Source organism: Xyrauchen texanus, chromosome 20, assembly GCF_025860055.1.
Source record: "Xyrauchen texanus isolate HMW12.3.18 chromosome 20, RBS_HiC_50CHRs, whole genome shotgun sequence".
NCBI lineage: Eukaryota > Metazoa > Chordata > Actinopteri > Cypriniformes > Catostomidae > Xyrauchen > Xyrauchen texanus.
Window position 1 is genome coordinate 33,564,926 of NC_068295.1, and position 25,140 is coordinate 33,590,065.

General features: G+C 38.0%; 1 protein-coding gene across 1 annotated transcript in view; it reads right to left on the bottom strand.

Annotated features, from left to right (window-relative positions):
- The window catches only part of LOC127660680 (endothelial PAS domain-containing protein 1-like), a 74,550-nt gene extending 52,407 nt beyond the window's left edge, over positions 1–22,143 (bottom strand). Inside the window, exon 1 of the mRNA XM_052151046.1 lies at positions 21,843–22,143. Within this exon, the coding sequence (XP_052007006.1) occupies positions 21,843–21,868 (26 nt within the window). The 5' untranslated portion in view covers positions 21,869–22,143. The remainder of the gene's footprint in view (positions 1–21,842) is intronic.
- Between the last annotated feature and the right edge of the window lie 2,997 nt (positions 22,144–25,140).

Sequence of the window (25,140 nt, forward strand, 5' to 3'; positions counted from 1 at the left end):
CGTATGTGGCGTAACAGGCCTATGTGTTTTCTTTTCTCTCTGTGTGTTTTCTGTTTCAGGAGTCTGCCCCCATTGGTTCCTCCATTTGCCTTTGTTCCAGCCAATCACTGCCTGTCTTGTGTGATCAGCCAATCGCACGTGGAGTCCTGAGATCACCTAGGCCTATAAAATCCAAGATGGCTGTGATATAAGGGAACCTGTTTTGTATTGCTTGTGGTTTTTGTTGACAAGCCTCTCAGTTTGTTTCTGTGCTTTGTTTTCTTTTTTCAACTTTGTAAGGTCCTTGGACCTTTCAGGATACATGTTATATATTTGAATTGGGAACAGGTTAGGGTCCCTACACGTGTTGCAACATGTAGACCTTAACACTGTCTAGTAACACCAGGCAAGGAGTGGTTGCCACCAATTGTAAGTTTTTGTTTTAGCTAGAGTAGGCAGATTTATTTTTTGTTTTTGTTTTCAGTAAGTCTTTTCTGCTTTTGGTTAGTTGGTTTTTCTTGTTCCTTTTTGTTGGCAACACTCTCTTTCCTTTTTCACCATTTTTGTGTTTCCTTTTGTTTGATCATATGTATGTAAATACATTTATTCTCAGTAAAGCCTGCTTCAAGCCTTGTTGGTGGTCTGCTTAAGCTTCTTTGTTTATTTATACAAGGTTGTTCTAGTTGGTTCTGGTTTATGTCCCTTCGATACCCCTAGATTAATAGGGACGTAAAGACATTAGCGATTGCTTGTCTCCCGTTTTTGTGTGACGTAAAGCTGTGTGTCGTCGGCATACAAATAATACAAAATTCCATGTTGGTGGCAGATAGATCCTAGAGGGCACACATATAATGAGAATAATATGGGGCCTAGTACAGAGCCTTGAGGAAGACCATATTTTAAAGGAGCGGTACATGATGCTAAATTTACAGTTTAAATAAGACAAACCATTTTGGCACAGTCCCCTGAATGCCAACCTCACACTTCAACGATCCAAAAGGATAGCATGGTCAATAGTGTCAAAAGCAGCACTAAGGTCAAACATACTCCTTAAAAAGTGTACATGGAAAGACAAATGCACATATGGGCGCTTAACACGCTGTGTGTCTATGTGTGTGTTGTGTGTGTGCACATGTCCGAGGACTTGGTGTAAGCAAAAAATACATCCATATACTGTATGTGCTCATCTAAAGGATTGGGATGCTCCTGAAGACTTAATATTTCTGTATTTTGTAGTCTAATCCATTCATTTGCAATGGCTGGTCACTTTAGACCAGAAACACCACAGGTGTAGCAAACTGAAATAACCAATACAATTTTATGAAAATTTTCCAAAAAAAAAAAAAAAAACAACTTGTGTGTGTGTTCAGATGCCCTGTGTGAACAAAGTCATGGAACTTTATTCCAAATGGATGAAATAAACAACAGTTTTCAGAAAGAAAGAAAACGTTAATTGGTCAATTTTGACTGAAACGCAATATAAGGTTTAAATAAAATAGATTTTCCTATTTTTTTAATATTTTGAATTTGAAGCAAAAAAATAATGACCCATACATTTTGTGAGATTCATCTCAATATAGCCTATTCTGTCCCCATATCACAGATGTATAGCAAGTTTTTACTGTATGTCTTAATACTCTGCATACAGGTACACATGAAAACACAGACACACATTCACACCACTTATCATTAGTCTATGTATTTTTGAGGTTTCAGAGGATAACAGACCCTTTGTGCTCTTGACAGTCTTTCTTATTCAACTCAAGTCACTCTTGCACATTCACACACCAGGCCCAAAACCAAGCCAGTGGAGAAAGGGCCAGTGTCCGGAAGGTGGTATTGAATCCAAACACTCACTCAAGCACAAAGTTGTCCTTTGATTAACAATCTTTGCCTTCAGCAAAGTCAGTTATATCTCACAATCAAAATAATACTGGCATCAATAAAACTAATAAAAAGATCAAGCATATGATGACAGTGGAGTTTGTTTTCTAGTAAGTAATTTTGATACAGCTCTATCAATTCATTGCTTTATTAATTCTACTCAACACAAACTGTCAGTAGATGATGGGTCATCTCTAGATCTCAAGTGGGACAGTTCTAGCTGTTCAAAGCCATCAGTGAGTGCTTCTTCATGTGCTAATAGGAATGATCTCTTATACATCCTGGATTTAATAAACTAAAATATTGATTCGTCCCAAATTAGAATACATCTGTTCAATGACAAGAAATTATATACTGGAACTGGAATTTATTTCCTACCATCTAAAATTAAAAGGAACTGAATGCCACAAATCGCAAACAATTATTTGACTATAGATAATCAGAATGAATCAATAATAACAAAAAAGTCTGAAAGATAGTTCTTTATACTGTGTGTGTGTGTGTATATATATATAAGATAAAAACAAAAACATTAAGGCATGGTTTTCAAAGTTTTCAATGAAGCTGTTCACTGGAAACTTTAAGACAATTAAAACATTACAGTACATTTTTCTGTAAAGCTGCTTTGCAACAATATATCTTGTTAAAAGTGCTATACAAATAAAAATGTCTTGACTTGACTTTTACATTATTGCTACACGTTCTGGGTAGGTGGAATTTATTTCCATGACATTTACATTATAATCAGAGGTTACCAATTATAATAAAAGTGAATGTGTAAGACAGCTAGTAAGATATAAACCTCTGCATGACACAGAAATGTATCCAGCAGAGTGTAATGATGCATGGATTGCAAAGAGCTGTGGTTTGTGGGTCGCTTCAGAAGGTGAATACTGTATATTGCCAGCACCTGAGTGATTTTTTTAATTCACCGTAACTGTGGCATAACATAGCCCCTATGGACACACAGTCACACAGACACAAAAACACCCACATGTTTGACAAGTCAAAACTTTTCAGTTATACTCGTTTCACATGGGGAAAAAAGCATTTAAAATACTTGTGCTTCTTTCAAATCCTCCTGGGAATTGAGTAAATGATTTTTAAGTGATTATAGTTGGAAAGAAATTATGCAATTTTGTATTTCTCTTCTTTTCATTTATTGTAAAGATCATAATCTTTTTAGTGCCAATATAACAGACTTTAAAAGCAATGATGGTCATTATGTGTACAATTGAGGCTTTATGTATTTTATTGTTCTCCTGCATTCCCATAGAATGATGGAAAATGACAAATGTTTTATGAAAAGTTCTATATTTCCTCAATAGTACAAACATTTAAGCAAACATTAAACTAACCACAAATATGATTATTCTGACATGACTTCAACAGACTGATCACACTGTGAATTCAGGGACATTAGCTTAAAAGTTCTGCTGCTGAAATTCATCTGTGCTTACTAAAATTCAAACAACTGCCCCCCCGGTCGAAGCTGGAAGTGTTGTTAAACGTATGGGAAAATAGAACAGAATCACGCAAAAACACATTCAGAGTGAACAACCCCTAAATTGTCCATTCATGTGTGTCTGTGAGTGAGAGTGCGTACCTGTTCACACAAACTCGAACCCGACCTGAACCCCGAAGTCCTACTTGAAAAACTGACCCGAACCAGGCCTATAGCCCATCGGGTTCTCAGGTCCCATTGGGCCCAGGTTGGGTTGCAGAACTCTAGAGCAAACATGCCATCTCTCCAAAGGGAAAGATGAACACACTTGAATTGATACAAAAATGTCAGATGGAGGATTACACTTTTCAGGAATTCGGTAGAATTGGATCGAATTCAGGATACTTGAACATTCGGAAGCAACATGCTGATTTCCCATGTGATCATGTTGACAAAGACAGCATTAGTACAAGTTAGTTCTTAGTATGAATACTCAAGTCTTTTCATGGTACAAAAAGTCATGTCAAATCCTTTTTAGACATTTAAAAAGTAAAAAATACTTCATACACAAAACAACAAAAGGATCAACTCTGTTTCGATTGATTACAGCCTTATAAATCCTATAAATGTTTATTATGATCTGGCAAGATCTTGGCTCCTTTTAGCATTTCTTTGTATTTAAAAAACAAAAGCAGCATATAATAACGGTCAGGCTGACGTTTTGGTCCTCAGCCAGGTCACAACAAGTCCAATTTGCTCTCCACAATAGTCCATGATTTGCCAACATTAACAGAAACAACACTCATTTCCCTTTTCCTCTTGTCCTATTTACAAGACAATAAATAGGTGCTGGGCTGGTTTCCATGGAGACCGTGTTGAGGAGGTTGTGTTCTGCCATTGATGTTCTCTTTTCTCCTGTCCTGCGCCCAACAAGCCTGCAGGGGACAATTGCGTAGACAAGATGCAAGGGCCAATAATTGTCTCGATGGCCAAAGACTTAGCCAATGAATAGCAGTGTTGCTGGAATGAGTGATGTGTAGAGATGGTGTAATGCAGTCAAGGGGACAAGTTTAGCTGCTTAGCTTCAGCAGTAAGCCCCTGCTGGTAGATCCAGTCACTACATGCATGGCATTTACAACTCAGCTGACTGGCTTAAAACAATCTGCTTTGGAACTGATTGTCCATGAGCACAGATGCCAGCATTCTGGTTGGGTACTTGCGGAGGGGCAGGCACCACCCAAGCAACTGTCATTGAGAAAGTGAATGTTAATGCATAGCTTCCGTTACAGGGCTACAGATTGCGACTAAATAATTTCTTGCCACTTTAATTAAAAATTATTGGTGCCATTGGTGACAGTCGGGTTGTGTGCATTCATATGTGGTTTTGTCAGATATCATCTTATCAGTTATTGAATGCATCTAAAGAGCGCACACCAGTGTGTCTTTTCACAGGTTCTGTTGTGATAAACTCGCAGCACACACGCAACAACAACAAATCCAGTGCAAGAGAGTCGTGACTAAATTACTCTTTTGAACTGGGTCTTTTTCATGAATCACCCGAAAAGAACTGAGGGTTTGAACTCAGGGTAGCAGTTTTAATCAGATTCACTTTCTCAGCGAACCTGCCGTGCATGAACGGGGAGTTCAGACATTTAAAAATAAGAGTCCCATGCATATTATATATGTTTATTAAACCTCCGATTAATGGGTTATCAGCCGTCTTCCTTTTCTTCGTCTATCTATCTAAATCGATAACTTCTGAGATTTGGCGACTGAAAACAGCCATTTGGCTCCTTAATGTTTCAGTTTTGGAGCCAATGGCTCTTTTAGTCTGGAGACTTGCTTTAGGTATTATAAACATCCTTGTAATTACAAAGACTTGCCAATAGTGCAAGTATGTCATGATCAATGGCCATTCAATCATTTCTCCAACTAAAGGTCTTACATACTTAATTCACTCCTTCAGACTGGACACACATACTTAATGCAGTGTGCACAACAACGTCCTTGCTACAGATAGACAGTCTACTGTATTGTCCACAGGTCCGGAAGATACTGCAGGACATTAAACAATAGAGATCAAGCATTCACTAAAGGCATGAAACCATCCAGTGTACTTGTTAAACCCTCTAGAGCAGACGCGGAAGTCTACAGGGTTTAATTTAACCCTTCAACAAGACCATACAAAGACCAACAATGAAAAACAGGTAGTGACCTGTAGAATGGCTATTGTCAAAACTTCTGTTGTGGCAAAAATTACACACAAGCCATCCGCAAACATGCTCAACATTGAAAAGTTAAAGTTTATACCTTATTTGATTTCTAAAGTGCAGGGTGACCAGACATCCTCGGTTTCACAAGGGGTGTCCTAAAAACCTCTCTATTACTGTCTAGTTAGAAAGAAGACACAGACATGTACATATATATACACACATGCATAAATATAATGTACACTACCGGTCAAAAATTTTGAAACACTCATTCTTATATATGTATATTTTTTTTTTTCACATTTTAGAATAATAGTAAAGTCATCAAAACTATGGAATAACATAAATGGAAATATGGGAATTATGTTGTGACTAAACAAAATGCAAAATAAATCAAAACTGTTATATTTTAGCAAGTAGTCACCCTTTCTCTAGAATTTGCAGACATGTACTTCTTGAGGCATCACCCTGGAATGCTTTTTAAACAGTATTGAAGGAGTTCCCATCTACTTTGGGCAACTATTGGCTACTTTACTTTATTATTTGGTCCAGGTCATCAATTTCAAAAATGTTTAAATTCAATTTTAGTTTTATAATGAAATAAATTAATATGGTGGCACAATTAAATTTTTGTCTACAAAACAAATTTCAAACATTTAAGCATACGCCTTCAGATCAAAACATTTTTAAGATCATGAGAAACATTTCAGTCAAGCCTTTCAAAAGTTTTGTCCAGTAGTGCATATTGCAAATATATAACAAAGTTTCACTAAAAGTGCATGATTAACAATGCATTCAAGATATACACACTTATATCAAATGTATATTATATATCTATAGATTTTAAACAGTGCATCTATTCCCTGGGTATCGAACCCACACCCATTTCTGGCTCAAATGTTCTATCAGTGGAGTTACAGGAACACTAAACTATTAGAACTGAAAGCAAAGTACTCTGCTCTTTAAATAACTTTACCTGCTTGTGCTGAAATTCACATCTAGCTGAACCAAACTGAGAATTCAAAGTATTCAACACGAGAGTGATAAAAGTCAAACTGTCACAAGGAAATGCTATCCATTTCAGTTTGACAAATAAGATATGGGCCTCCTTAAGTCATTCAGTTTGTGTTGAAATATGAGATGTGTTCAGATTTTAACAAAGCCATAAATAAATATACTAACAGACTTGACTTGGAAAATCAGTTTGAACTATGTTTAGCAAGTGTGCTGAACAGGTGCATCTATGGCCTTGCACGCACAGATGTGGTTAATGATAAAGCGGTTGTACGGCATTGGGAGCAACCAGAAATATAAACACACAACTTGACTAAGCAGTTTTGACCTCTTTAGGCATGCAAACAATGACATGCTACCTTTTGACTTGAGGGACTGTCATTTGCCTAGCAAGAAATAGACTAAATTAAGCACTGTCCCCTCAACTATTCCAGACTCGTACTGACCAGATTCCTCATGGTACTCACCACTGTCCTTCACTGTCCAGAATCTACCCAAACTGTTTCGGTGTCGCACAAGGCTGGGAAACCTCTGAATTTTAACGGTAACTCACAAAAATAACATTCTTAGGCAACAAAGTTGCATATCTCATGTTTATATGGTGTCCATCATTCAGTTCACAGTTACACTTAAGTACCAGTAAGTGGTATAAATACACACACACACACACACACACACACACACACTTCAATTTTACTCCACTGAAGATTAGGTTTAGGGTTTGGTTTGGGTGTGCATGTTATAAAATATGCATTCTTCTTCATTGTATTCCATGCTAACTATGTTTAACCTGACAAAGCAACCAAAAACGCTGTGTTTATGATGCAACACAACCAAAATGAAAAATGAAAAGCTATATATAAGTAAATAAGCATCTTTGAATAGTATATTTGGTGAAGAACAAGGATTTATAATTTTTTTTGTTGTTGGTGGAATAAATAAAAAGTTGGAGCCACCACTCATTAAAGTTGAAGTGTGTAATTTCTATGGTACTAGCATCATTTAGCAAACAAAATAATAATAATAAAAAAATGTCTAGATGTCTAGGCTGCATCCATCTGCTGTCCTGTCACATAACTATTTTCATAACAAACATTTCCATGTTGCTTTGGGAAACACAGCAGCCAGGCGCTAAAATTCCAGTTCCCAAACCCTTGAGTGTTTGTGAACAGAACAAACAGTTTAAGTCTCGGGTAATCAGGTGCAAGGTGGAAAGCCACAAGGTTGCAGCAGTGATAATGACATATCTCACCAGTTTAATGTATAATAACAGTTATAATAATAATAATTTATTTTTGAAAAGCAATAACATGAGAAGTGGTGCAATATCAAGTTTCAAATTGCTCAGAGAAGTACAAGTATGGTGGAAAGTAAGAGACAGTGGAGAAAGAATAGAGTGAGAATTTTTATTAGTAGCATTAGTAGGATTGGGTCAAGTGCTCCTGAAAGAGAATAGTTCAACATGGAGTTTGGAAAGTTGTTCCACTAGAAAGGAATCGTGGAAGTGAAATCCGAAAAAGCAATTTCGTGCCTCTGTGAGATGGAACTATGAGGCACAGTTCACCCCTCGATCGCAAGCTTCTGGAGGGCACATAGACTTGAAGAAGTGAGTGTAAATGGGGGGTGCAGAACCAGTGGCTGTTCCGTAAATGAGCATCAAAGCCTTGAAATTGACACAAGCAACCATTGCCAGATAAGAGAGTTGTGACATGCACACTTGGACTCATTGAAAACCAAACATGCCGCTGCTTTCTGGATTAATTGCACAGGTTTGATTGTACATGCAGGAAGTCCAGTCTAGATATGACAAGAGTGTGGACAAGAGGTTTTGAAGCATGCTCAGATTGGAAGGGTCTGATCTTCCTTATGTTGTACACTGCAAATCTGCATGATCTTGCTGTCTTTGCGATGTGGTCTGTGAAGTTCAACTGATCAACCACAACCCCAAGTCTAGCTGAATGGCAAAGTTATGTTGCTTAGCTGGGCTCGCTGGAACAACGAGAAGTTCCATCTTTGCTAGGTTGAGTTGGAGGTGGTGTTTTTTCATCCAGCACGAAATGTCTACCATGCAGGCTGAAATCCGATCAGCTAATGTAGGATAGTAAGGTTGGAATGAGAGGTAGAGACTTGTGTCATCTGCATAGCAAGGCTAGAAGAGTCATGTGCCTGAATGACACATCCCAGTGATGTCATGTATATGGAGAAGAGATAGAGCCCAAGCACTGAACCCTGAGGTACCCCAATAGATAGTTTGTGCGACTTGGACACTACTCCCCTCCAAGACACCCTAAAGGACCTGCATGTGAGGTAATTCTCAAACCACTGGAGTGCGGTTCCTGAGATGCCCATTCTCAGTGTGGAAAGGAGGATCTGTTGGTTAACTGTATCGAAAGCAGCAGACAGATCCAGCAGAATGAGAACAGACGATCTGGATGCTGCTCTCGACAGCCTCAGAGCTTCGGTGATGGACAGCAGGGCAATCTCAGTTGAGTGTCCACTTTTGAACCCAGACTGGTTGCTGTCTAGCAGGTGTTTCTGGGAGAGAAAAGAGGAGACCTGATAGAACACAAATGCAGGGTTTAGTGTTGGTTACACAAGCCTGCTTAAATGTAGTGGGTAAGACACCAGTGTGGAGCGAAGTGTTAATGTGTGTGAAGGAAGGTAGGATAGAAGGAGAAATGGCCTTGCAGAGATGGGAGGTAATAGGATAAAGGAGATTGGTAGTAGGGTGGCTGGAGAGGAGAAGTTTAGAGACCTCCGACTCAGAAAGTGGAGGAAAAGAGGTGAGGATTGGGTTAAAATTAAAATGATATCTTCCATGCCATTACTAAAGGTGTCAATCAATATTTAATTGAATTAATAACATGATATGCCGCATTAGAATTGAGTTTACCAACATGTCCAGAGATAGATCTAAGAGCTGTTCTTCATCTGTTTGCATCTCACATAGTTGCTTCACATTTCACTGGTTTTCAACATTTATTGCCATAAATGCCACTGTGTCAAGTTAAATGTATTTTGAAACTTTGAAAAATGCGTCTTGAGACCCCTGCACTCTTCTCCGTCCAGCTGTCTTTGAAAAGCTGTTGGTTTGTTGTCTGTACAGCTGTGCATTACCTGTACAGCTGGAGCTGTGTAATGACCCCCTGCTGACAGCGACTCGCAAAAGCATGAAGGTGGAACTTCAAGCTTGAATTGCGCCGCTGGTAAAAACAAAATAAAAATGATTACAGAATTTATGTATGATTGGGGGCATGATTTATTGTATGTTCAGGCTTCCCCAAACATAATTCAAACTTACACACATTAAATTTGAATGTCAAGCAGTTCCCTAATGTTGGAAGTGGCTTTGTGCGGATTTCTTCCGCTTCAGCCTCATAATAGTTTTTACACACACACACACACACACACACACACACACACACACACACACACAGGTGCTCGCTAACAGCACTTGCCCCTACAGTCTGTTAAGGCTAAATGGGGGAATCAAAGAGTTTTACTCCTTGGGAGTGTGCTTTTTTTTTTTTTTTTTTTTTTATTATTATATTGTTTTAAGGTTTGTGATATTATGTGATTTCTTGTTACAATTGTAACCAGTGGGAAATTATGGTGAAAAAGGAAACGATAACACAGCAAAAGCTGCACATTTATAAAAAATTTTTACTTGTTCATTGTAACAATACTTCATGCTTTAAACATTTTAAATCTACTTGGCAACATTGGCTGCTTGGTATCTGTTAATAAAAGTATTTTAAGCCAGTTCAGATCAAATACATAAATATATCAAGTGTATTCGTCAAAAGGCTGAAAGATATTGTGACATACTTTCTTTTTATGTAAACCGCCCAGTCCTAGTTCACAGAATGCACAGTCTTTTCCTTTTTGTATCATTTGGAGGTATCAAGGATGGGCATTTAAGTAGATTTGGACTGATGTGGGCAGTTAAAACCTTTGTTTTCACAAGACTTTCGTGGAAAATTTCAAAGAGCCTCCCTGCTGTTCAACTTGTCTAAACAGAAATGTGCAGTTTATTGTGACAGGATCTCTAGAGGACCTGAATGGAGACTTCACAGTCCCCACCCTCCACTAACGGCATGGGTGCGAGGCTCTGCTCTCAGTCTGGGAGCTTATTTTCTCTTTTTCCTCTTTTATTCCAGTCTCTCTGCTTGACTCCTACTCCTATTCTACTGCATCTCTCTCCCATCTCATCTGCCTTAAAATATACAGATCTTTACTAGTAATTTTCCACTCTTTACCTCCCACAGACCACTGTGTCATGACACTTCCTGTTCACCAACCCCCTACTTCCTCCATCCATTCTTCACGGTGACATCAATTTCTAATATCATCTGCTTTCAGATGAACTTTACTCTCAATATCCTTATGTTTCCCATCATTTAACAACGTCATCCTGACTATCATGTTACACTTGCCCCTGATTTCCTATAATTGCACAGAATTCCTAAAAACGATTTCTGTGTAGAATAAGTGGACTTTGTTTTTCTCATTTAAAATGATATATGTATATAGGGCTTTTGTTTTTCCATTTAAACAGCACCGCAAAACCATAATCAAACACACCAAACCAACAGCCAAGCATGACAAAACAAAAACTTTAATAGAACAACAAATTATCACGGTTAGTTTACAGAGGTTTAGCCACAAAAGTTAATGAATGTCATCCAATGCAATGAATATGAAAATGCGAGTTCTGTTAAGCTTTCTTTTAAATAGAAATCTGCATTGTGGCTGCACGGTTTGGTTAAAAACCATATTGCAATTATGATATGATAAACACTGAACTGATACAACTGTTACTGGATATCATGGCTAAAAGAACCAAGGCATTAAATCACATCGAAACAACAGATCTGAAACAATGCTTTTTGTCTGCATATTAAGTCATGTTTTACCAACACTCTACTGCCAGAAAACACAGTTACTCTTAAAGAGGCAGTTCACATTGACGGCTGTTTGCGTCCATTTGTAATGTAAACATGCAAACATGCACTAGATGGACATCTTTGAATGATCCAAGTTGCGTTCACATTGTACCTGGATAAAAAAAAAAAGTCTCTTTTTGATCTAGTTGTGATGGTCTCAAGCCACTTTTCATTCAGATGTTTATCTGACGATGGTTATTTTAATTAAGTCCTACTCTAAATTATCCTAATTCATTGTGTAGCAAGCAAGGGTCTCTCTCTTTCCTTGCTTTTCATTTGTATATATAAAAACATATATGTCCTCTTATGAAGTCATTTATGTGCTTGAACAACTGAATGGTGTAAGACTATATATACTGTTGTATTGTTGAAATGGGTTACAATATGTCCATCCTTGTGCTTGACGTAAACACCGTTTCTGTGATCTGTCCTATCCTGATTGAGAGGCCTGTGCTTGCACTTGTTGTTTGGCTGTGTTAGAGAACATGATGTTCCAGAGGATCAGAGATTAGCCCAGGCTGCATTGTTGTCTGTTTGTTTAGAAAGATGCCAAATTGACAGGAAAACAGACTGTAAGCAAGCAAGGTGAGGAGCGGGGGCCATGTTGCTTCATCGTCACTTGGGCTGTGGTGTTTTTCTTTACAATAAATGGTCAGCCATGGGAAGTTTTAAATCCTGCTGTACCTCCCACGTAAGGCTGGGCAATATGGCAAGAAATATTATCACAATATTTTTCATATCATTCGATATTGATATCACAATATTGAAATCACATTTGCAAATTGTTTTGAATTTCCAAAAAAATAATTAAAACAAAATCCTAAAAAGTATAATTAGTCTTTACAAAACTGCATTGGGTCACAGACACAGCCAATGCATTGGTGTCTGAGGGATCTTCTATGAAAATATTATGAGTTTATCAATTGAGTGCAGTTGGATGTGAATGTTATAAGATGATCATTTTGAATCTTAATGACTGTGTGTGTGTGTGTGTGTGTGTGTGTGTGTGTGTGTGTGTGTGTATATATAATGTATGATCATTTTCAAGTCAAGTCGTTTTTATTGTCGTTTCAACCATATACATTTAGTACAGTACACAGCGAAACAAGACAACATTCCTCCAGGACCATGGTGCTACATAAAAACAACATAGGACAAACACAGAACCACATGAGACTACACAACTAAATAAAATGTCTATATAAAATATATAATTCTTTTCATGTTATTGGAATACGCCATATACTTTATGGTTGATATGCTTTAGTTATTTTGTTTATCCTATTCACCTGCAGTGCCTTGTCAAATGTATGCATATTAGTGCATTTTTAGTAGTTAAAGCCTAATTTTCATATCAGTGTGGTGATTGTGATGATGTTATTACACTAATTTTACTGTATTCACCTGTAGTGTCTCCATTAAGTACAGTACATTAGCCTGTATTGCCATTATATATTGCCTTAGTTAAACTTTAGCTAACTTATTACATTAGCTATTAGCTCATGAGACATGCATGTTAGCAAGACACAAGTTAACTATTTGTCTTTTGGCAAATTAGCTGTAAAGTCAAGGCACTGGTAGCTTAGTCTTCTGTTCATCACCACTCACCTTCACACAAGCCAAGAGAAACACAACTGGGATAGCAGCAACTTTTTTTTTTATCTAAGAATGTAGGCCTTTAGAACTGTAGAGGTTTAGCTACAGTTGAAGTCAGAAGTTTACATGCACTTACTTTTTCATTAAAGTCACCAAAAAGTCATCAAAGTTTTGGCAAGTCGTTTAGGATGTCTACTTTACCTGACACAAGTAATTTTTCCAACAATTGTTTACAGACAGATTTATTCACTTTTAATTAAATATATCACACTTCCAGTGCGTCAGAAGTTTGCATAGACCAAGTTACCTGTGCCTTTAAGCAGCATGGAACATTCCAGGAAATGATGTCAAATCTTTAGACAATTAGCTTCTGATCGGAGGCGTACTGAATTGGAGGAGTACCTGTGGGTGTATTTTAAGGCCTACCTTCAAACTCAGTGCTTCTTTGCTTGACATCATGGGAAAAAAATCAAAAGAAATCAGAAAAAATTCTGGACCCCACAAGTCTGGTTCATCCTTGGGAGCAATTTTCAAACACCTGAAGGAACCATGTTCATTTGTACAAACAATAGTATGCAAGTATAAACACCATGGGACCACGCAGCCATCATACCGCTCAGGATGGAGACGCATTCTGTCTCCTAAAGATGTTTGTTTTGGTGCAAAAAGTGCAAATCAATCCCAGAACAACCTTGTGAAGATGCTGGAGGAAGCAGGTAAACAAGTATCTATAGCCACAGTAAAATGAGTCCTATATCGACATAACCTGAAAGGCTGCTTAGCAAGGAAGGTGCCACTGCTTCAAAACCACCATAAAAAAAGCCAGACTATATTTTTCAAGTGCACATGTGGACAAATATCTTTTTGGAGAAATATCCTCTGGTCTAATGAAAAAATAATTGAACTGTTTGGCCATAATGACCATTCAAGCCAAAGAACACCATCCCAACCATGAAGCATGGGGGTGGCAGCATCATGCTGTGGGTGTGGTTTGCTGCAGGAGGGGCTGATGCACTTCACAAAATAGATGACATCATGAGGAAGGAAAATTATGTGGATATATTGAAGCAACAGCTCAAGACATCAGCCAGGAAGTTAAAGCTCAGTCGCAAATGGGTCTTCCAAATGGACAATGACCCCAAGAATACCTCCAAAGTTGTGGCAAAATGACTTAAGGACAACAAAGACCCTTGTCTTTGATATTGGAGTATCCATCACAAAGCCCTGACCTCAATCCGATTGAAAATTTGAGGGCAGAACTGAAAAAGCATGAGCGATCCTAACAGGCCAAAGAGAGGTAATGTTTTCAAATATGTCCTCCTCATCTGACATGTTTATTTTAACTGCAAGGGACACACACAGCCGGTAACTTTCTAGGTAACATACACTCGCTTTTTTCATTGTCATGATCTGCTCCTCTCATTACGGTGACGGGTTTGGCTGCAATAATAATTATGAATACGGTACTATGAAAAGTCTTTAACATTCAGCGGCACACAAACCATATTATTTAACATTACTTTGCCAACTTAATTCCTGGTGAGCAAGCAAGCGAGCTTGCAAATTACATAACATCAGGCTTATGTTATTAATGTTAAATATTTTCCCAAGTTTGGCAGGTCTGCGTTAACTCGATTCACAATTTAAACTTTCCAAATCCACCCCAGCCCGTTTACCTTTGCAAAGTACTTAAAAGCACTGTCCTCACTTGAGGAACCAGCCAGATGGAGTGAGGAGGGGGAACGAGTGGGATAAAACCTATTTCATGTTGCTATCGATTTGCAGTCTTTAGAAATTATTGACATTACGCATTTATCAATCCCCAAATAAGATAGAAAATCAGCTGTAAGACCTGCCTAGGTCACATCAGTAAAGTCACATCTGTGTGGCTCAATCTGGAGATAATTTTGACCCATTGTTTGGGCGAAACAGACAAAGTTTCATGGAATAACAGCTGAAAAAAGAAACATAATTCAAGATGGCAGCCACTTTAATTGGTGGGGTCCATTTGATTAATCAAGAGGAGAGTTATTAGACAAAAAAAAAAAAAATTTGTTTCTAGGCTAACTGCTGTTGGGGCTATAGAAGTTATCCTAGAGACCCCAAATTGGTATGGGAGCTATTCATACCCTCCTCTATCAGTGTGGCAAATTTAATAACTTTCCTACTGCATGTACGGTTCTATGGGCTGCCATAGACAGCCATTGGAGAGTAAGAAGAAGAAAACAAACAGATACTATTGGTCTGTTTCAGTGATGTCACTTTTCCCTCACAGTCGCCATATTTGTGACCGTCAGTGGGAGGAATCAGTGGTGGTGAAAGCAAAAATCACCCATAAGACAATATCAAGAAAAATGCTTTTGATCCACGCCAAGTCCCAGGAAAGGTGTATACAGGTCTGAGGTCAGCAATATATTGCCAAATTTGACATTTGTGGACATTTAAATACATTTCATCCATGATTTACCGTACCTCAATTAGGCGGCAAGCCTGATGTGTGACCAGCGAGTACATCACTGTAAGCATCTCTCATTCAGAAGTTACAAATGTTTGTGTTGTTTTCTGCTCTAAATTGTTCAAAAAATTACAAAACGTCTGAGATGATCTCATCTGTATGAATGTAAGAGCTGCTTTAAATCATGAATACACAGAAAGCAACCGAGACATATTAGTGAATAAGAATAATACCTTTACATTGTAGTCTGGCAGTGTGAATACAGTCGGTGCTTCAAGATCTTATGATGTGTTGTTTACTGACTAACATTAGTACATACATTAAATATACACTAATATATACACTCACCTAAAGGATTATTAGGAACACCATACTAATACTGTGTTTGACCCCCTTTAGCCTTCAGAACTGCCTTAATTCTACGTGGCATTGATTCAACAAGGTGCTGAAAGCATTCTTTAGAAATGTTGGCCCATATTGATAGGATAGCATCTTGCAGTTGATGGAGATTTGTGGGGGCACAAAGCTCCCGTTCCACCACATCCCAAAGATGCTCTATTGGGTTGAGATCTGGTGACTGTGGGGGCCATTTTAGTACAGTGAACTCATTGTCATGTTCAAGAAACCAATTTGAAATGATTCGAGCTTTGTGACATGGTGCATTATCCTGCTGGAAGTAGCCATCAGAGGATGGGTACATGGTGGCCATAAAGGGATGGACATGGTCAGAAACAATGCTCAGGTAGGCCGTGGCATTTAATCGATGCCCAATTGGCACTAAGGGGCCTAAAGTGTGCCAAGAAAACATCCCCCACACCATTACACCACCACCACCAGCCTGCACAGTGGTAACAAGGCATGATGGATCCATGTTCTCATTCTGTTTACGCCAAATTCTGACTCTACCATCTGAATGTCTCAACAGAAATCGAGACTCATCAGACCAGGCAACATTTTTCCAGTCTTCAACTGTCCAATTTTGGTGAGCTCTTGCAAATTGTAGCCTCTTTTTCCCATTTGTAGTGGAGATGAGTGGTACCCGGTGGGGTCTTCTGCTGTTGTAGCCCATCCACCTCAAGGTTGTGCGTGTTGTGGCTTCACAAATGCTTTGATGCATACCTCGGTTGTAACGAGTGGTTATTTCAGGCAAAGTTGCTCTTCTATCAGCTTGAATCAGTCGGCCCATTCTCCTCTGACCTCTAGCATCAACAAGGCATTTTCGCCCACAGGACTGCCGCATACTGAATGTTTTTCCCTTTTCACACCATTCTTTGTAAACCCTAGAAATGGTTGTGCGTGAAAATCCCAGTAACTGAGCAGATTGTGAAATACTCAGACCGGCCCGTCTGGCACCAACAACCATGCCACGCTCAAAATTGCTTAAATCACCTTTCTTTCCCATTCTGACATTCAGTTTGGAGTTCAGGAGATTGTCTTGACCAGGACCACACCCCTAAATGCATTGAAGCAACTGCCATGTGATTGGTTGATTAGATAATTGCATTAATGAGAAATTGAACAGGTGTTCCTAATAATCCTTTAGGTGAGTGTATATATTCACATTATAGTGCTTTTTTTTATTTATTACAACATGTTAAAATGAATCGTATACCTTTATACAGTCTGGGTGTTACATAGTCCATTTCCATGTGCATCTCCAGTTGAATTGTATTCGTATCGACGATGTTATAAATATAACTGACATGTGTACAGATAACTGACATGTCTAAATAAATGAGCAAAGACCCACAAGTGTTTTATCCCAGCTCTCCCCCTTTCGTCACTGCTTGACTTTAGCTAAATGAAGCCGTGTCACTTGAAAGATAAAATGTATTGAAAAAAAATAATTACATTTAGGCTCTGGTAATTAAACAGCAGTATCACCTTTTCAAGATTTATAAATAGAAACAAAAAATTGCTGACTTTTACAGCATCCCACAGCACAATGAATATGGCATTTTGGTCACAAACATGACGGCGCAATCAAACAGTGACGTCACATCAAAGTGGTCAATATGTATCCTACCCTTAAAAATGCACAAGGGTACTTCCATTAACATTTTTCAGTGATGATGCAAATGATTCAGAGATGAATCAGAGATTCACTGAAACTGCCAATTTGTTGATAAGTCCTCAGTACACAATTAATTATTGCAAAACTAGTCTAATGAGGCTGGCTTTAGGAAACTTAATTTAACTTTTTAATTTTAAAATCAGTGTGTTATTTACATGTTGCTTAATTTCACATTGCTAGTAAAATCATCACAATTGTATTGTGATCATTGTGTACTTTGTTAATGAAATCTTCATTCTAAAAGTTTGCAATTTAAAGTTTGCCTTATGTAACAGTGTAATTGAGTTAACAGCAATGTCACCACCACCCCACTCTTTCTTTTAAACCACCATACTAAATCCATCAGGCAATATGCCTTCTTTCTAACGTGAGAATTCTTAAAGAGTTCAAAAAGATTTACCTCCAATATCTGGCTAGGAAAGCACTACTGTGGCAAAGCTTGGACCAAAACAGTGTGCACAAGTTGCAGCAGGCTCATAGCCAGCTCTCTGCCTGAGGGTGTAAGGACTGGAGCATTGAGTTAACAGAGCTCTTCACAAAGCAGAGCCTTTCTCTCCATAAATGAGCCATTTCTCTCTCTTCAACTCAAGCACAGAATGAACTAGAGACAAAAGCCTGATGATTCAGGGGTGACGCAACGGAGAGCTAAAACAAATGATGAGTAAAAACTGACCATTAGGAAGTAACCTTGAACTTCAGCAATCAATTAACTTCTATTGAAGAGGACACAAAAACGTCTTGCTTTGTCAAAGCCTTGATTATTACCATAACAATGAATGCAGCAAAGGCTTGCTTATTCCGGTTGTGCAGTGTAGTTGCAAAAAGTATATAATTACATTTATCATTCACCATATTATGACTTATTCAAACTCATCCATATGGCAGCATATATACAGTACAGTATGAGGGGCCATGAATGGGGGACTATGTCTATTTTTACAACATGCATGAATACAAATATGTCAAGTTATACCATGAGGGTTGAGATGTTGAGTTGATATCAATTCTATTTACAGTAAACAGACAAAACATATGGATTCTGCATAGAAAGCACAAACCAATACGCAAACACACCCCTTTGTTTTTGTATAAGAGTGCAGATGTGTTTTACAGTCTCAGAGGCAAGCAGAAAAGCAAGCATTGGTTTTTGAGGACACCTCTGAAACAGTCCAGTAATACATTCAATACAATACAAGTTGTGTACACTAAAATTTTGTTGGACCACCATTAGCTTTGATTAAGGCACTCATTCGTCATGGTATTGTTTTAGCAATCTTATGCAACGACAACACATTTATTTATGTCCAGATTTGCATACATTTTTGGCCAAGATCTTGTATTGATGACGGGAGTGTCGAAATTCTTCTCCAGCACATCCCAAAGACTTTCAATGGGGTTAAGGTCAGAACTCTGTGGTGGCCAATTCATGTTTGAAAATGATTCCTCATACTCGCTGAACCAATCTCTCACAATTTGAGCTTGATGAATCTTAGCATTGCCATCCTGAAATATTCCCGTGCCGTCAATGAAGAAAAAATCCATTAATTGGATAACCTGGTCATTCTTTACATTCAGGTAGTCAGCTGACTTCATTTTATTATCGCATAATGTTGCTGAGCCTACACTTGACCAACTGAAGCAACCCCAGAGCATAACACTGCATTCAGAGGATTGTACAGTGGGCATTATGCATGATGGGTGCATCGCTTCATGAGCTACTCTTCTTACCCTGATGCCCCCATCGCTTTGGTATAGGGTAAATCTGGACTCATCAGACCAACAGGGCTGAAACGATTACATTTTCGTTGTCAAATAGTCGTTTGATCTCATTTAATGTAACATGAGATCACATTAAACTCTAACAATGATGCGCGAGAGCAGCACTACAGCTCACGTCTGACTGAGCAGAGGAAGAATTACACAGCTCACAGTCCAGATGCACTGTAAACCTTCCAAACAGCTTCATCTTATGTAGATCGCAAAGTATGAGGGAATTATACAAAAATACCAAATAAGTAAATACAGAAGCACTATCATTGTAGAATAAACTGAGCCGGAGCACATTAAAGGAAACACCCCGTTGCAAGTATGTCCCGATTTAAGGGGAAAGACTGAAACCGCACCGGCTGGTGCACACTCTCTTCACGGGGACGCTCGTCCCTCGAGCACGCTTAATTCAGCTAGATTATAACGTGATGGCTCATGACTTATTGAATCATAATATATGCGTCACTGTGCATTTCTCATCGTGAAGAAAAATAGCAATATGCAGCTTTATTAATACGAGAGTTTTTTGTTTTTTTGTGAGTTAAAGATGGATTGAAGTGAACAGAAAGGGTAGAGAGAGGGTAGTCTTCGCCCCATTATACACTGCAACAAAATAAGATTTTGATTTGTTTTGGCTTGTTTTCCAATATGTTATCTAAATCTCCTTTAAAACAATGTACATTTCTTTTAGCAGCTATACTGCAGAAGACATTTTTTTTTTTATCTCAAAATGTTGAATATAATATTAAAAATACAAATATTTTAAAATAAATGTCTACAATATCTAAAAATCCTTTAAAAAAGATGCATTCACCTGTGAAGCATCATTTAAGATATTTAGACTTGCTTTTAAAGAATAGATCTTGAATAAAAGTATATATATATATATTTTGTCTTTACTGCACTCACAGACTCAATCCTGCAAGTTCTCGTCACAGTGTGCGTGTGGAAATGCTCTTACTTGCACTATTAAACATAGCCGTGAGTTCTTCTGTTGATTTTTTATGATGTGACTTCAAGCATTTTAGTGTTCTCCAATTCAAGATTTTTTCTGACAACATTTCCTCTGCCATGCTGACAGTTCACCACTATCCTTCCATGTTTTAATAATGCATTGACAGTTCTTAAAACAATTCCAGTGATTTCAGCAATGTCCTTAGCTGTTTTCTTTGCTTAATGCAGGCCAATAATTTGCCCCTTCGGAAACACAATAACATAGTTTCCACGACCACGGGATATGTCTTCCGACATGGTTGTTTAAGAAATGAGAAGCTATACACACTGCATCAGTTGAGGTTGATGCCAGCTGAAACATATTTATCACTGCAATAATGATCCAATTATACTCTCTTAAGTATCTGCTTATTTATATCAAAACAGGCATATACAGGCAAAATGGCCAGGCAGTGTATGAGTTTAGTAGCAATGTTTGTTTATGTTATGCCACCCTGTGATACACCAGATAAAGAGCAAGTTAGGGAAGAACGGTCACGAGAATTAGGCAGACTTGAAGGCCCTCTGACACCACACACACACACACACACACACACACACACACACACACACACACACACACACCAAAGATATGCTTAAGAAATGCTACCTGATAAATAGGGGTTTTACTTATAATGTAATTGAATACTGCTTCTCTTTTCAGTACAAATCATACTATTAAGTACAATTGTTTAGACTCTAAAGTACCAAATTATAGATTAATAATAAGTTAGTAAATGACTTGCATAATAAAATACTGCAAAATTAGTATTCTATTCTATTATAATGAAATTCGAACGCGTATGAATGAACTCCAGAGTATACCTTTCAGATTCGGCAGGACAATCATAACTATTATATAGCTTTTTCGTATAAATGAAATTATATTTCTAATAACATTCTACTTAAAAAAAAATATTATTATGCATATACTGATATTTCAGTAAAAAATAATAAAAAAAAAAACAGGTAATTAGAATCAATATATAGGCTACTCATGCCACTTACTCTCAAACTCAATGACAAAATAAAGGCATGAAAAATGTCAGTCTTATAACGTTATTTTACAAAGAGTTAAACAAATAGCGAGGCTGTAAATGAACTTAACAATCGACCGTCGCAGGAGACCGTCTGGACTCACTTGTTGCTTGTGTTCAATAAAACTTGATCTGCGCGCTCTTGCGCTAAACCAATGGAACAGAACGCTGGTGTCTCGAGGCGCGTTTGTAACAGTTTGAAGTTCTTTTTAACTTGACCCAGGCGTCTAAAAACGCTGCGCTCCTGCACGAGATGTTGAAAATAAACAGCGCGACGCGGCGCCACGATCAAAAACGTCTGTTCAGCGTGTTTGCATAGAGAACAATTGGCAAAACAGTGAGGACGGACGGAAAAAACGCATTCGGTGTGAACAGCTGCTTACAGTGTAGCAATACAACAGAGTACAGCGCAACAAACATACTATACGGCCTGGTGAACTTACCTTTTCTTCTCTTTTTCTGCTATCATCTCTCTGTATTTCACTGTCCTTTCGTAATTTCCGAAGTTCAACACCCAATCTATCAAAGAAGACGTGCCCCAAGTCACCGCAACCACAGATTTTCGCGCAGGAAAAAGAAGTACAATTATAAAATAAAGTCCATTCCAATGGTATGCAAATACCCTCCGCGAGCAGGACAGAAGGGGACTGAAAAGTCTCAGAACACTACCTTACAGACTTGTACTTTACTTTATTAAATCCAAGCGCTGTGCAGCACTGCGTAATGCCGGAGTTCCTCGGTGGTTTTGCGGGTCAGCAGTGAAGTTGGTGATTCACAGACCGCGGTGCAGTTGACAGCCGGGCAATCAATTAGAGCTCCGTGATTGGTTAGTTCCGCCGACGGGAAACGCCCACCTTCAGCACTGAGCGCGTGTTCAATCCCCGTGTTATCTAGAGCAGAGGTGCAGAAGCCTGATCCTAGAGGGTTACTTTCTCAAAAGGCTTCGTGGAAACTTTAAGCAAACACATTTGAATCAGCTAATCAAGGTATTGAGTGTTTTGTTCAAAATGACAGTAACAGGGTGGGATCTCAACTCTGCAGCACATCTGATCTAGAATGTAGAAGAGAACAGAATTGGAGATCATTTTCAAGTCAACTCCTACACCATGAGGTTATAAAAAAGTCCTTTCCAGCTTTACAATCTGAAGCAAATAAAAAGATGTTGCTTGCTTCTTTCTCAGTGTAACTCAGTGTCACTTCCCTTGAATTCTGCGGATACCTTTGACCCTTTGGTGTTCTGTTTTGGGTCTGAAAGACTCCAAAGGCCCTATTAATATCTTATAAAAACATACTCTACACAGAAGTACCAGGTTGAAACATCTGGAATGATCCTAATCATATGAAAACTGATTATACACAAAAATTTACTTTGTGAATTTTTTTTTCAAAAAATAAACAACATAACATGCAACAAATGTTCACCATTAATGTTACTTCACTTCTGCTTGGAGTTCAACAAGGAGTTTTTGCTGGGGTCAGTTCTGTTGACCCCACAAAGAAAGTGTTTTATCATTTCGGATAACAGTCACATTGTAGCCTACTATCTTTGTAATACAAAAGAGGATTAAGTCCAAGGGAACATTTAAAAAAGAATATGAAGAGAAAATAGGTTAATTTAGAAATTATTTATTTGATTTTTACACACAAGTCATTGAGGTGTCAGTGCTCAACGGTAAGAAAGTGTTCAGAATTTTACATGCCCTGCCAACATTTTCACTGGCCCTATCACAAAAAAAGATTTATTGTAAATTCGATTTTTATATTTTAATATTTATATGCTTTACAGTAAAGTGGATTTGCGGTGAAACGATTGATTTGAATTTTTTTACTAATGTCTCCAAGGCTATCAGTTCTCACTATTTATACAAAACCTTATCTAAGTCAGCCAGCTAGATAACATTACCTTGGCGACAAGTTCAGATCAGCAGAATTTGCAACAACAACGTTCAATGCATCACACAAATCCAAATATTGCAGTTTGCAATAAAATAAAAACACTTTTACAAGGTCAATCCATGCAACATTTTCCGACAATGCAGCACTGGCCCGAATGGGCAAGTGACAGTTTCATTAACTGGCCCAAAACTCTCTCACACCGGCCCGCCCTGGCCTTACTGTTGAGTCGTGGATCTCTGGGATCCCAAACATAAAGACAGTATAGTTGTGGAATGGGGAAAGAAACTATTCTTCATTTGTTTCTTTTTCTTTTCTTTATTCAGTTTAGATTTACAGGGACATTGCATATCAATGAACATGTCTGTATATGTGCCAGTTTAGCTATCACAGCACATTTTCAACTGTAGTCCCTGGGCACATATTCTATTAAAAAGCAGATTTAAAAAGGGATATAATTCTTAAAACTCAAGTCAAATAGACATCATAAAACAATATCATACATACATACACAAAAAAAATAACAATATCTTAAAAGCATATTTGATTCGCAATTGATGACAGTTATAGAGTATTATCACACATACTTGATTTTCATGTTGATTTTCTTTTAACCATGATATTAAAGTGCATATGAATGAACGATTCATTTTCGGTTTTACAAGCCCTTAAATGATTAGGCAAAATACTCCAGGTCTGACTTGCTCTCACAGCACAACTGGACTGTCCAAAAGCTGATCTTCGATAGGTATTTCACAGTCCCCTCTAACACTGGATCTGGTGGATCTACCCGTTATCCGTTGTTTAATAAAATCTGTAAGAGGATCTAACCCATGTGAGATTTGATATACAGGAGAAGAATCTGTTAATATAATTAAATTATCCCAGCTCAATATATTATGATTTTGAATAGATTGACTGTGATGATATATTTTGGCCTCATGTCCAGCACCTTAAAAGCCTGATGATACTGATTGTACAGATTCAAGAGTTATACAGGAAATGGGCCCAGCTAGTAAAGCATTATGACAGATATGGGATGATTATTGCATTAAAATACAATGCTGCTGCATTTGTAGTCAAACAGTTTCTGATAAATAAAAATTTTTATTGAAATTAAACTTTACCTTGTTTATAACTTTCTTAACATGCATTTTGAAGTTAAGGTTAGAATCCACAGTGATACAGAGATACTTAAAATAAGAAACTACTTTCAACTTTTTACCCAATCCAAAAGGGCTGTTGTTAAGATGGGTGGTATGTTCCACTACATGCCCCAAAAGAGACAGAAATATACCGGATCATTGCTACACAACAATAAAGGATGCATATTGCTCTGTCCCTCGAGCAGCTTTGGGACTCTCTGATCACTGTCTGGTTCCTCATCTTCCGATCTACAGGCAGAAACTAAAATCAGCTAAACCTGTAGTAAGCACTGTAAAGAGCTGGACCAATGAAGCAGAGGTGTACCTAAAAGCCTGCTTTGAATGCACTGATTAGAGTGTTTTTGAAGCTACAGCCACAGACCTGGATGAGCTCATATATACTGTGACATCATATATCAGTTTGTAAGCTTGTACTTGGCTCATTTTCGGCCTGAAGTCAGCAAGAAAATAATCAGACTCTTCCTATGATATCACCCTCTATCAGAAACTCAGGGATTTTAACATACCTAAACATTGAGTGAGTTAGTGAGTGAGTAACACAATGATGGGTGGGTGGTGGACGGTGCTGGAGTGGGTGTGGATGAGGGCAGTGCTAGGGGTTGCTGTTTATTTTGTTGTTGTTTTATTAAATAAATAAAACAAAAATCATTAAGAGTAAGAAAATGCTCTTTATTAAAATACT